This window comes from Gouania willdenowi, chromosome 1, assembly GCF_900634775.1.
Source record: "Gouania willdenowi chromosome 1, fGouWil2.1, whole genome shotgun sequence".
NCBI classification, from domain to species: domain Eukaryota; kingdom Metazoa; phylum Chordata; class Actinopteri; order Blenniiformes; family Gobiesocidae; genus Gouania; species Gouania willdenowi.
This window is the reverse complement of record NC_041044.1, coordinates 21,011,141-21,025,418: the sequence shown is the minus strand read 5'-3', so window position 1 is coordinate 21,025,418 and position 14,278 is coordinate 21,011,141. Positions and strand designations below refer to the sequence as shown.

Genomic DNA, 14,278 nt, shown 5'->3' with positions numbered 1-14,278 from the left:
GTTCTTTCCACAATTTGGAATTCAAAATGACTGCATTCATGTGATATGAACAAAGTCAAATGGCAAGCCCCTCAAAATATTGTAGAGTTTCATTAAAATGGTGAATTTGAGATATCTACAACTGGATTATTTGGTAATTTACACAAGAATTCATGTTTTCTCTGTAATTTTTACTGTCTCCTGGGGGGCAGAATTGGACCCCGGGCCTTTAGTTTGACACGTACTAAACTCACCGAGCGCTACAAAAGTGTCTTTAATTAAACTACAGCTATAGGAGTTTGACTGGTTCCGTTAGGTTTCTTTTTCTACTTGTCAAGGAAGTCATGTGAGATTGCGCAACTGTGTAATTAAAATCGCAGTGTGTGCATTTCTTCGTAGTCGAGATAGAGCTCTGTTAGCTGTTTTTGCCAACTGTCGTTGCATTTGCAATGACGTCCTATACAAATAATTAATGAAGGTTTGGTTGATTTTGGTCAGTACAAGCCATGTCGTCTCAAAGAAAGGTCAGGCTTCTTTATTTAAGCTTCATCAGAATAAAACAAAATTATGTTCATTGTCCAAGTCTGGTTTAGTCTTGTAAAAGTAATAAAAAAAACATTTCATAAAGATTTTTTTTCTTCTGTGCCTTAACTTGCAAACATATCTAGCAACTCTAATTAAACTTCAAAAATCATGTATAAAATAGAAGACAGAACACTTTAGATCTGTCTCAGAAATGTCTGATCAATTTGTTTGTATAAAATTTCTGAAGAATGTTCACAACCAGTGATTCCCTACCAGGGGTGCACGTACAGATGAAATGCAGTAATATGCAAAATAAAGACCAATAGCATAAATTTTCTTCAATACATTATAATAGTTTGTGAAATCAAATGAACAAGGCTGGGGTGTCAAACTCATTTTAGTTAGGGGGCCAAATAAGGAGCACTTTGATCTCAAGGCGGCCACAGATTTTATGCGGGAAAACAAGTAATTTCAACATTCCTATTATTGTGCCCTAGTTTGCACTTCTTATGTATATATAAAATACAAAATATGTAAGAAACCAACAATATCCAAGCAATCATTTTGTGACCAATTTCTATTTAATTGAGGGAAACATTATGTCATAATTTGAGGAAAATTTAAGGATTTTGTAAAAAATTTTAAGTTTTTTCAACTGTTTAACATTAAAAATGAATCCAATCTTCCGAGGGAGCAAGGTGGATGGGGCCTTCCTAACATAGAATACTATGTGCTATCTTTGCAAGCCAGGAGTGGGTGAATGGAGGCTCGGACTCTCCCTGGTTAGATATTGAATCGTTTATATGTAAACCCCTCTCTCCTGTGAACCTACTGGGCAAAAGCCTGAAGGAAATTCCACGCACAGCTAAGGATAACCCGTTGATAACTCATGTATTGTGGGCATGGAAGAAATGTGTGAAAATGTTCAATAACACTCATCCTCTCTCACTCTTAATAACATTGGTAGATAATACAGAGCTCTCACCACAGGGAACAGGATCAAACTTTACACCTTGGCGAAAAGTGGGTATTGTTAGAATCCTTGACCTCTTTGAGAATGGAAAATTTAAAACATTTGAGTCATTGAAGGATCAGTATCATATACCAAATAAAGACTTTTACAAATATTTACAGATCAGGCACTTTGTGTATACGAAGAACAACTCATTGGAAATCCAAAACGACTCAAACTTACTGGACCGTTTTTTTTATCAGGTGTAAGCAACAAAAACACTTCATATCCAAATTCTACTCTGAGATATTGAGCTTGAACTTGAGCAAATTGTCATGCTTAAGGACATCCTGGTGCACTTTGCTTAAATGTGTACTAGATGATGATGTATGGGATGAGATCTTACGACTGCCTTCCAGAATTTCAATTTGCAACAGATATAAAGAATTACAGTATAAAATCTTGGACCATATCTACATCTCTCCGCAAATTTATAGTAAGTATAGAACAGGAACCGCACCAAACTGCCCCAAATGTAAATCTTGCATAGGCACCAGGTTCCACTGTTTGTGGGAATGTAAAAAAGTCCAAACATTCTGGAGGGCAGTATGTTTAAGTGTTAGCAAAGCAACAGGTCAACAGGTGTCAGTAGACCCACTTATGTGTCTGCTTGGGAAGATCCCTGCCTCTTTAAAAAACAATGAAAATGTAATCCAGTCCCTTTTAATGCTAGCAAGAAAAGCTATGATGGTAAAATGGGTTGGAGAGGACCCTCCTTCTATCTCTGTGTGGAAATCTCTGATCTCGGAGGTTGTGACTCTGGAAAAACTTGGACATTGCATCAATGGAAGGACTCATCTTTTTTTGCAGGAATGGAGAAAACCACTGGAACTTCTGGGACTCAATTATAATCTGGATTTAAATTGATAACTTTATTTGATTTTATTTCATTTGTTGCCACTGAACGGAGGACACAAGTTTGATTTGGGTTTGAACATATTATATTGGTAGATGTCATCATTGGCTATGGGCAAATATGTAAATGTTGCAGTATTTCACTGTGCTGTGTTTGCCACATACATTACTATAGGGACCAGTCTCGCGGCTCTGTTATTATTGTTGTTGTTGTTGGTGCAGTATCATTTGTTTACTGTGTAATGTTTGTGTAATTGTTCCTGTAAAAAAAAAAAAAAAAAACTGTAATAAACAGAATATAAAAAAAAAATGAATGTAATCATGTGATATAAGCAACGGGAATATATATATATATATAATATATAAGGTATAATAAATGCTAAACACACCCTTTACAATCACTGTACACTGTTTCTCTTAATTCTCTTAATTAAATAATAATGTAAACAAATCTAAAAATCGTTTGATGAAACCATAGATGCCTTTGCTCTTCGGAAGTCCAGATGTGTGAAGTTTTAAACAACATTGGAGATGTAAGTGATCTTTTAAGATTGCCTGCTCTTTATTTGCCACTTACAAGCAATCTTCTGCTCGTATTTATGCTATTTTTATAAATTTTTCTTTGATTTATTAGACCTCCCTTGTTGCATTGCCTTTCTGCACATGCAGTAATTCTAGTTCTATTCTTTATAATTCAATTGTGTTGTTTTCACATTGTGTTTTTTGGTGTTAAGATGGTTGTTACTGACGAGTAAAACCAAACAGGAAAATAGAAATGTCCTTGCACTGAAATGTTTACATTTTATTTTAACTTTTGATGCACTATTTTGCATTATTGCTTTTTTTTTTTTTGCACCATTGTTGTTGTTTCCTTGGGACATTTGCACTATAACTGTATGGCGTCATATTGTATTATTCAAAATTTGAAAATAAGGTTGCATTTTTTTTCTTCAGTGGTTTGTTGTGTTGCAGAATTTAAAAAAAAAATGTATTTAAAAAAATAAATGATGTGCCCCACTCTTGCCTGGGGCACAGAGTGAGCTAACCCTGATGATTTGATCGTTGGTGCTCGGCAGAGGTGACAAGTAACTTAGTACAAATACTTCGTTACTGTACTTAAGTAGTTTTTTCTGGTATCTGTACATAACTTGAGTATTTATTCTTTTGGCGACTTTTTACTTTTACTCCTGACATTTTTAAACAAGTATCTGTACTTTCTACTACTTACATTTTAAAAAATGAGCTTGTTACTTTTAAGACCTTCGAAGACAACTTTGCAACATAAAAAGATGCAAAATTTTGGTGGTTTGGGCTTTTTTCTGCTAGGCAGGTCCCTGAGTTTTATGGTTATGATTTTCAAGTTTTTTACAAATGTTAAACTCAAAGCTGCTCTGGCTTTAATTGAGCATTTGTACTTATTGTTTTTCATGACACATTTTATTTACAAATTGTATGTATTATGATAAATTCTCCATATGTTCAAAGGTCATTGAACATCTTTCCATGTACCAGTTTTCTAGAAGTTCTTAACAAAATAAAATATATGGAATTTGAAGGGACATTTGTTTTACTTTCTACTCAAGTACATTTAGTAGCATATACTTTTTTTTTTTTTAACTTTTACTCAAGTAAGGGAGCAACTTCAATATTTTTACTTTTTACCAGAGTCATTTTTTTTTTTATTTAAGTGTCTAAACCTTTACTTGAGCACTGAAGACGAGTCGTTTTGCCACCTCTGGTGCTGTGCTCTGTCTGTGAGGGGGACACCGTAGTGTGGCGCCGGTACCTCTGCTGTCACTGTGCCATAACCCATAAACATACAGTGACGACTCGGAGGAGGAGCGCCCTAGTGTGTGTGTGTGTGTGTGTGTGTGCGTGTGTGCGTGCGTGCGTGTGTGCGCGGATCTGGCCTCAGTCACGCCCGCCTCCGGTGTCGTTGCTGCACTATTCACAGATAAATGAGCCCAACAGCGCTGTTTTCACTCATGAAAGGCAAACATGTGACGTTGGCCTGCAGGTAGGAGAGCTGCCGCTCCATCGTTCACAGACTCCATGAAGATCCTCTTTGGATTCACATGTCCTGGAGACCAGAGAGGATCGCTCAGCCGTCCCACGGTGAGTTCAAGAACCAAAAACCTGCTCAGTGCTTCATGGTTTAGAGACTAGAGAAGGTAGAAACAGGAGACAAAGTCCATCCACGAGGCGAGGAGTGGCGCGTAAAGATCGGAGGTGTGTCAGTCTGGAGATCCACGTGGGTCCGCGGAAGGCGATCTGGGCTGCGGTTTATGGAGAGTGAGCTGCCTCGGTGGGAATTTGGTAGAAAATACGTCACACTCCCAATCCTGTTTGGTTACTTTCACTTTCACTTTGCCAGTTGCCTTTATAGACGCACAGTGATCAGTTTATGGCAAGCCATTGAATAACGACCCAGATAGCACACATACGTCACGCATGATGTCGGCCGCAGATCGTGCGTCGGTACTCTCGTCCTAATGCGGCATTTTGTGTGTTTTCCCTCCAAATCGGTGATATAAAATTGTAGAACTGTAAAATGTCACTTCCATGAAGCTGTTATTGTGCCTATGTTATTGTGGCTATTTTGGCTCTGCTGCTGAAAATACATTTATGATCATGAACTGTGTCTCTCTTTATTTAATAAGCTATTTAGTGGTAGTATATTGTTGTTGTTGTTGTGATATTGCCATATTCCTATCAGATTTAAAGCTAGGGTATGCGATTTACTCCAGATACACTTTTTAAGTTTTTGGTTGAAATTGTCTTAATGTCCTGACAGAAATTAAGATCTTATGTGCTCTGAAAAAGGAACCATGAAAATATGTCAACTGTAGCAGCTGTAAATCTGTAATAACTTTAACCAATGGAAAAAAACGAAAGGTTTTTTTTTTTTTTTTTAACCAATCACATCTCTCTGTCTCCATGTATGAGCTCACACCGCTGACAGAGTTAAAGAGAGTTTTTGGTCACGTTTTTTAACATATATAATGGTAAAGTTTATTGTTCACTTACTGCTGAATGAGACATGAGACAACAAAGTTTCTACACATTACAAGCGATGAGCTGAGCTCCTCTTCTGCAGCAGCTGTGCGCGTGCATGTGAGTGACACGGAGCACAGAGGGGGGTAAGGCCAGCCGGCAGGGAGGCTACGTTCTAAATCACGCTAGCTTTCGAAAATCGCCTACCCTACCTTTAAGTAAATACTTGACTATGGATATGATGGACATATTTATACTAATTGAATGATCCGAGCTAAATAAAGGTTAACATAAGCTGTAGAGAGGCCGCGCTGAGCATCTTTAATCTATCGTCCAAACATCGACCAAACGCCGATGTCTGTGCGACGTCTGCCCACTGAGCAAATGCTCTCCATATAACGTCTCGCCGATGCAATTTTATTCATCGTGCTGACGTCGGTGAGATGTACCGGTATGTGTGCTATCAGGATAGTCTGAATATGTAATACAGATATCCACAATGTAATTCTTCCTATTCAAAATGAACATTTCATATATCTACAATGACATTCTTCCTATCCACAATCATAATTACGCCTAGTCAGAATGCACTTGTAGCTCCAGATATCAATTATCAAGTTAGAGATGTTTTTAAATTAATTGTGGTTAGAGATGTCTGACATTTGAGATATATTTAATTTTAATTGTAACTAGTCAAAATGTAATTACAGATATCTTGAACGAGAGTTTCGACTTTTTTGTTTTTGTTTGTTTAGTTATCTTTCCAGCGATTCAAAAACTTAAGGTTAGCCACAGATGCAAGGAAAGTTGATGGTCTGTAGATGTTGCAGGAGGTGAAGTAGGAAGGTGCTGAGTCATTGCACAATGTTATTTATTTTTAGATTAACAAATTGTTATATCATGCTTTTAGTTGTCATTAATCATTAATAGCCTCTATAAGAAAATAACTCTTTATTTCAATTTTTTTTAAAGCAATAGGGAGCCATTGCAAAAGAGTCAAAGAGCCACATGAGGCTCCAGAGCCGCAGGTTGCAGACCCCTGCCCTAACCCTAACCCATTTCTGCTAACACTAAAATTACGTTTCTTCTCTCCTCCAGGTCATTAGGTTCGGTATCCAATGAGAAACATCGCATAGCAGTGTCATATGAGTCATGAACACAATTTTGACTAGTCCCAATGTAATTACATATATATTTAAACAGTTACAGATATCTGCAAGTGGCATTTAGGATGCGTGACGAGGCGAAAGGTGTTTTTCGTGACGTCATTGCAGACATCTGTAACTCAGTTTTGACTAGTTGAAACTGAGTTACAGATATCTCTGTCATTGTGACTAGTCAAAACTGAATGCAGATATGTCTAACTGTATTTTTGACTAGTCAAAATTTAATGTTGAGTAGTCACAATTATGTTGTTGATATTTATAATGTTAATTCCGGATAGTAAAATGTAGCTATTTAATGTTAAAAGGGCTTGTCATATCAGTTTGTCTGTTAACCAGGGTTTTTTTTTTGGTTTTTTTCCACTGTGAGAAGATGGACTGACCATGATTCCTTTTTTGATTTCTAGAAAGATGCCTTGTTCCAGTCAACATGTCAGCTGTGCCGAGAGAGCCACAAAACTCAGGTGTGGCTTTATTTCTTAGTTCTGAGGTAGGCATTCTGTGTGTGACCTGTATTGTAATTATTAACATGGTGGACATCACAAACAAAAGTATTGGTGGGGAGTCTTTAAAAAATAGACAGAAACAACAAGATTGATCTTAGAGAATTTTCTCAATGGGGTTTTCATCCATTCGGGAAGTTGGGCTTACATCACCAGCTGTGTTTCCATTACAGATTTTCAGAAAATAAAAGCGATTTTTCTAAATGTCTATAATTGCGCTTTGAATGTGTTTCCGTTGAACGTTGGTTTGAGCAGGAGCCTCGTAACTCCCGTGAAATCTCATCCCGAGAGATTTCGCTGCAGAAAGACGGACGCTCCAAAGCTCCTTATAACACTCTGTGGTCCTTTGTTGTTTCACGTCTAATGTGGCAGTAATAGTTTTAAAGTCTAATGGTAAGAAATGTCCTGGTCTCCTCTTCTGTTTACACTCAGAGAGAAGTGGTCATGTTCTGTGACGTGTATTTGCGGAATAAGTGTTTCCATAGCGCTTTTGTGGCACATTTCAATATCGACACGTCTGAAATTCCTCCTCATTAAAGTGTGAAATCTTTTTTGCGATATTTTTGTGTTTTTTTTTTAATTCTGGTGTTTCCAGTTTTTATTGCGCAGTTTAGATTTTTCACATTCCCAAGGGTAATGGAAACGCAGCTAATTATGATGTTAGCGGTAGTAAATAAACGGGCACCATCTTGAAATGGTGGAAAACAACTCACTAGCCTCCTGTTTGTCCAATGACAAAAACATCTTTATTTCAATACAGGAGTGATTTATATCCAAGTATGGCATACAACTATCAAGAAACACTGCCTGAAGAGGCCAGTGTCTGAGTGTCCATACAAAGTCCCAGCCAACATTTGGATGTTATATTAATGTCTTGTATGGAATTTCAAATTATTTTAAATTTTATTTCCATCAAAATATGCTCGCTAACTTTGCCTGATAAAGTACATTTTCTGAAATATCGCGCTGTAAAATCTTCACACGCTGCACAGTGTAGGCTACTTTATAAGTGAGCTACAACGGATAATCAGATTATACATATTACCATATAGAATGAAAACTAATGCCCCTAAAATCCTCATTTCAGATCTTAACTTTTCACTTACCGTTTATGAAATGTTGAGAGCACATGTAGGAATGTAACATTTTTGGAGACCAGTTTCTACCCATTTCCATACTACCAGACTTCCATTGATTGATTATTGAATTATTATTGATTTTACTTTATTAATCCCCAAGGGAAATTCAGTTTCAGTTACATGAAATACCATACTACCAGACTCCAGAATTTTCAACTGTCCTATAAAGGAAAGCTAGCGTTTTCTTAGGTTTTTTTCTTTTGGGATGATATGAAAAAATTATATCGATTGTTTTTTAAATTGGACGAAAAGCCAAACACACAACAGCTCTTCGGCATGGTGAAACCTTTTCAGTTACAATGGGAGTCAATACGTTGTTAACGTTGTTTTACCCCAAACAAATATAGCGACTGGCGTTGCTAGGCAGAAACATTACAACTTCCCTGGATGCCCGACTTCCCGAATCTAAAAACTTATCATACATTTAAGGATTTGAAAAAAAGGATGAACCTTTTTAGAGTTAATGGAAGTCACCAATAAGTCTCAAACGTGCATTTATTTGCCATTTTGCACATAAAGTACTTTAAAAGGGGGTGAAATGAAAGATTTGTGACTAAAATTGCAGTATCTTTATTCCCTTAAAGCCTGTTGAGCACATCTACTTGTGTTACCTCTACGCCTGAAATAGCTGATCTACAGACATGTGTGAAGAAGCTTAGAGACCTGATTGAGGTGCGATCATGTTTTCAACAAGTCACTTTGTGTGTCTAATACTTTTTTTAGCATTAATTACAATTTTGAACAATGCATATACATATATATATATATGTATGTATATATATATATATATATATATATATATATATGCTACTGGTCATAAGTTTTAAAACACCCTAATCTTTCCAGTTGTTTATTGCAATTCAAGTCGTACAAGTCCAATGAATAGCTTGAAATGGTACAAAGGTAAGTACTGAATAGCTGGAGGTTAAGAAAAAAGGTTTGGTTACCCAAAACTGAAAAATAATGTACATTTCAGAATTATACAAATAGGCCTTTTTCAGGGAACACGAAGTGGATTAACAATTTAAAGGGGACATATCATGCTAAAACCACTTTTTTAGCCCATAAATGCATTTTGTTGTATATTTAGTGTTTAGAAGTACAGAAAAGTTCAAATTAGTCTCTTCAGGTGCTCCGTTGATATCTTTATATTCTGTTTTGGTCATATTTTTCAATCTGTTTAGATTTTTCTATTCTCTATTACGTTTTTTGAACAATAACGTCACAGTATTTGCAGCGGAACTGCCAAATTAGTACATCACCTCCAGGCCCAACACTTCGAGCAATCCGCCATTTTTATTTCTCACTTTTATTTTGTAGTCCAAGCTCAAGGATGCAGAAGTTACGAGAGGATAAGTCAAAATGTTCAGTTGTTGGATGTAGTAACCCACACGCTTCATTACACCGTCTCCCAGCATCAGAACCTTTTCAAAGTGCCTGGTTGAGTTTTATTTTTTATGGAAATGTACCCACATCTGTGGATAAGGTCATTTTTGTGTGCGCGAAGCACTTCAAGGATGACTGCTTCTGCAACCTCCACCAGTATAAAGAAGGATTTGCTGAAAGTCTTTGTCTGATTGAGGGTTCAATTCCTTCTATCTTTGGAGACGACGAACAGAGCACTTCGGTAAGCTGTAAATAACGCTAAAAAGTGTGATGATAAGACGTCCCTGTCATTGTTTTGTTAGCATTAGCAGTTGCACCGTCTTCATATGTTAGCGCTGTGTGCTCGTTTTACATCTTTGATGATATGGCCTACGTGGTTTAATTTAAGTCTAAAGTTTTTATCATTTTTATCATTTCATTTTGCCGTTTTTGTCTCCGAAAAGACTGTATTAAAATGCATTTCGTGACGTTAGCTTGGTGCTAGCGTTACCTCGGTGCTTGTGTTAGCTCACTTGTTAACATCCATATAAAGACGTTGTTCTGCAGGTTCATCATCTTCATTTTCATCTCGCTCCGCTGGGTCAGACTCTGGCTCTAACATGTAAGGCTGGATGGACAAGTCTTCCGTTGTTGACATTTTGTAAATAACCTCTGAATAAACATTTTCTGCGCCGCTACATAATCGTATCTCTTCTATCAAACTACAAAAATGGCCGAGCAGGGTGGAGTTGAACCGAGTGTCACCTCTGCAACCTGGAGAGGGGGCGGGGTATGGAGTGTCTCATTTGCATTTAAAGAGACCGCACCAAAACGAGTTACTCTCAGAAGCACATCAGAAAAGGGGTAGAAAAGGGGTCTGTGGAGCTATAATAATGAGGAATTCAGACCCAAGCATTGCAGTTCCACTTTATACAGACCACAACTGTATGATTTATATACTGTATAAAAAGGAAGGATTTAAAAGCATGATATGTCTCCTTTAAAGCTATTCTGCAGCAATAAAGGTTGAATTAGCCTTGAAAGCTGGTGCTACTCATTCCTAAGGGTGTTTCAACTTTTCTTGGTTACTTACAACCCCCCCTGTCTGCATAAAAGCAGTGTTGGAACACACTGGGGTACCAGTCTCTCATGAGCATCAGGTGAACAGTATTGTTCATGGATTCCATGATTTATTTTTCAACTCAAATTGCTTATTTGTTCTATCCTTTCATTTCAGAGTGCAATGACACAATACGCTGAATAATTTTCAGTAAAAAACTGGAAAGAGTGTGGTGTTCTAATACTTTTGACCGGTAGTGTGTGTGTGTATATATATAGATATATGATGTATGCCGTTTTATTCTCAAACTATTGTTACATTTCTTTTTCAGAAGTCTGATGCCATGTTGTATGCCCCATCTCTCAATGAAGTTGAAGTAAGTTTTGCCACAAATGAATCAATAAAAATCATTAATTATAAATCTTTGGACAAAAGTCAAATTAACAGAAAGGGCATTGCTCATTCGGATAATCCAGTGATCCGAAACCTATGGCTCCCGAGCCACTTGTGGCTCTCTTGCCCCTCCCCCGGAGCTCAGTGACCAATCACTGTGCTCATTTGACAATTAAAATCAAGCTTATTCATTGTCTTTCAACATTGATGCCTGTTTACTGTGAAATCTCAGCACAAAATGAGAATAAATCTGTGCTCCATGCCATAGATTTTAACGAGGACAGGACTGTTTTAATTTACTCAATATAAGATCTTTGGTAGAGTCAGAGCCACAGTGAAGTCTTGCCCTCTTAGTGACCCAGAGTGAAACGAGAGCACAGCAGCGCATCAGTACTTGCGATGGACGATAAAGACTAAACATTTATGCCGACAATTTCTGGTATTTATCACGGTAATGATAAAAATTATGATAAATAAAAATAATAAATCAATCAATCAATCAATCAATGCCCAACTTAAAGTGTAAACAGGTTACTTACAAACACAAATGAAATTGAATATATCAACACAGTAATCTGCTTCAGTACTAGCATTTACACCAGTTGTGACTAACCTTTCAGAAACTGTACTACATAGTAACTGTATAGTCTGAAGGGGACCAGTGAGAAAAGCACTTCTTAAAGGGATCCTCCACTGTTTTTACAAGTTTGGCCTAAAACCTTTGAAATGTACTTATTAGAAGATTTATGTCTAACAAAACACAATATTTTGCACCATATTTGTTTTATTAACATTTAAAAATGGGACTACTTTACCATTTTAGAGCCTTTGTTCTGCCATTTTGATGATGTCACACTGCCCCACTGCCTGTAAACATCCCATTGTTTTCTATTTGAGTGAAGCGTTCAGCCAGCTTTTTAGATCATATAGCAGCTTTTTCAGTCAAAATGACAATTTGGTAGCTCTAAATAATCAGGAAAAAATAAAGATGCTGATGTAACCCTCTTTTGTTTACTAAAAGAAGATAAAACAGTTGGGACCCGAAAAACAATCTGTGACCACAGGGGGCGACAGTTCTAACTCTGCAGTTTTGTAGTGGACAATGAAGCAGAGAAGAAGAGCTCTCCTAAGGGATCTTTGCTCTTCCTTAAACAGTGCGCTGACACGCTCTGGTGGCTGAAGTTAGTGAACAATCACAGACTGTTGAAGACACAAACCCTGATAATAGAAGTCATTTGGGTGGGAGTCTAAGTAGTAACTATGGAATATATTTGTGCATGTTGGTCACTCTATTAGTGTCATTGTATGCAATTCATTTATTTCCTTATTTATTTTCTAAAAAAAAAAAAAAGAGCACATGAAAAGCAAAATAACTTCAATAGTGTTTTTACTGTTTAATATAAACCACTGCTGCTGAATGTTGTTTTATATCTGATGATGAGTTGTATAAAGTTATGGTTGCTAAATATAACTCTGATTTCCAATGATTATATCAGATCAGGCTTGATGATTTAATCATTAATTATTGAGAGCAGTACTAACAGGATATTTTGGTGTAATAATCACAATAGTTACATTACTGTCTAATGGGACCAGTGTTGTATTGGGAACATGTGAAATATAGTTAAAAGAATATTGCCATTCACAAGGTGGGATAAATACAGTGACACACACGATTTGTGATATGTTTGCTTTTAGCCTTGCATACAAGTGTTAAATCTTACCATAAGCAAATCAGTGGCCCTTTATGGTTTGATGACGGTAAGCCGTGTGTTCTTTGTCTCTTCCTTTCATGTAGTTGTTTGAGTTAGCACTTAGCCCAGTCAGGTTTTTTGGTGAGTTAGCTTTGCTTGTTTTTTAGTGCAGTTTCCACTTCAAAATTGTTGCTGGCAGGAACATCCCAGTAAACGTGTTTGTGGGAACTTTTGGTGGATTTGGTGGAGGAACTTAGACTGAACTTGTCTTAACCAAGTAGAGGTCCAAGATGTATCGCAGCAGTGCAGATTTAGCTAGGCTGAGCAGTGCTGTCTGTGTGTCGGAGGGGCAGCGGCAGCGTGGAGCTCCCGTGAACAAGGCCCAAGAGAATAATAAGTTGTTGACAAAAAACTTTAGGGCAATTTTGGCCCATGGAACAACGTTTTTACAGGCCGTCTTGGCTAAATTGAGGGCCCCTGTGGCCCTCACTGATTTCCGACACTGCGCTCACTTACCTACGTCATTTGAGTGTGTGAATTTATTGTTTCTATCGTGGGATGACATATTTTTACCGGTGGTAATGTTTTCGACGATATATCATAAAGGATAACATATTGCACATTCTTAATCAATACCATTAATCCCTGTTGCGGAATAAAGTTGTTTAAAGCTCCTTAAAGGTTCCATATTATACTGCTTTTAGTACCATTTCACATAGTTCTCAGAAGGCCAACCAAATAGTATTCAAAGTGGAGTGCCCCAAACGCATCTATTGTCCCGAATTTCAGTGGTCTGAAAAGTATGCAAATTGTGAAAAAAAAGTGAAAAATGAAGCTCGAGCCCGGCCCGGCCCCACAGCTGAGCGGGAAAATGAGGTCCGAACTCGGGTCGGGCTCAGACCAACAATCTAAACTCTGCTTATATCTCTTTCTGCATGTTCCTGTTGATTTTACAGGTTTGGTTGCCTTTTGTATTTATTCATTTATTTTTTTATTCAGTTTATTTCCGACATGGTTACATTCACTTTTGTTTACATTTTTTCTTTTTTTTTTGTACATGCCGAAAAAGGAGACGAGAGAAGCAGTTTGCTTATCTAGGTCCCGTCCCCTGTTTTGTACATCGAAAATTTACATGGGTTTACATGTCTCTCTGGTCAAACATTCTTAGGTTGTTCTGAACAGTCCTTTTTTGTGTAAGATTTATTCTCATCTGTAGTCAGTGTTGTCTTTTTTTTTTTTTTTTTATTTCTCCTCCTCTCTATCGTTGTTCATGTCGGCCTTGTTCCCTGCCAGACATTGTTTGCATTCCTCCAGTTCAAGAAAAGTATAGTGAGTTGCCACATGATCATTGATCATAATGTTGCTACTGCCTATTGGCATGTTTGACTGTTTATTCTCAAAACGCTTGTTGTTCAGTGCTTTAAACTCAATAAATGCTTTGATGTGCTACACATTGATTCCAGGGGTAAATTGGTTTCTTTTCACTGCAATAATTTTGATATCTTACAAGAGACACCTTGATGTTCAGCAATATTCAGCCGATATTCGCTGTGCACATCTCAGTAGTATTTCTACAAATAACTTGGAATGCAGAGG

The 14,278-nt window shown here is 37.2% G+C and overlaps 1 protein-coding gene across 7 annotated transcripts in view; it reads left to right on the top strand.

Moving 5' to 3' along the window:
• Positions 1–4,236: 4,236 nt before the first annotated feature.
• Positions 4,237–14,278, top strand: part of LOC114475878 (interleukin-15-like) — a 32,626-nt gene continuing 22,584 nt past the window's right edge. For 2 of the 7 annotated variants that reach the window (XM_028467453.1, XM_028467080.1), the window contains exons 1-4: positions 4,237–4,486; positions 6,936–7,018; positions 8,755–8,842; positions 10,927–10,971. In XM_028467453.1, the coding sequence (XP_028323254.1) occupies positions 4,424–4,486; positions 6,936–7,018; positions 8,755–8,842; positions 10,927–10,971 (279 nt within the window). In that variant the 5' untranslated portion in view covers positions 4,237–4,423. The remainder of the gene's footprint in view (positions 4,487–6,935; positions 7,019–8,754; positions 8,843–10,926; positions 10,972–14,278) is intronic. The other 5 variants (XM_028467159.1, XM_028467231.1, XM_028467378.1 and 2 more) reach the window with 5 other exon arrangements.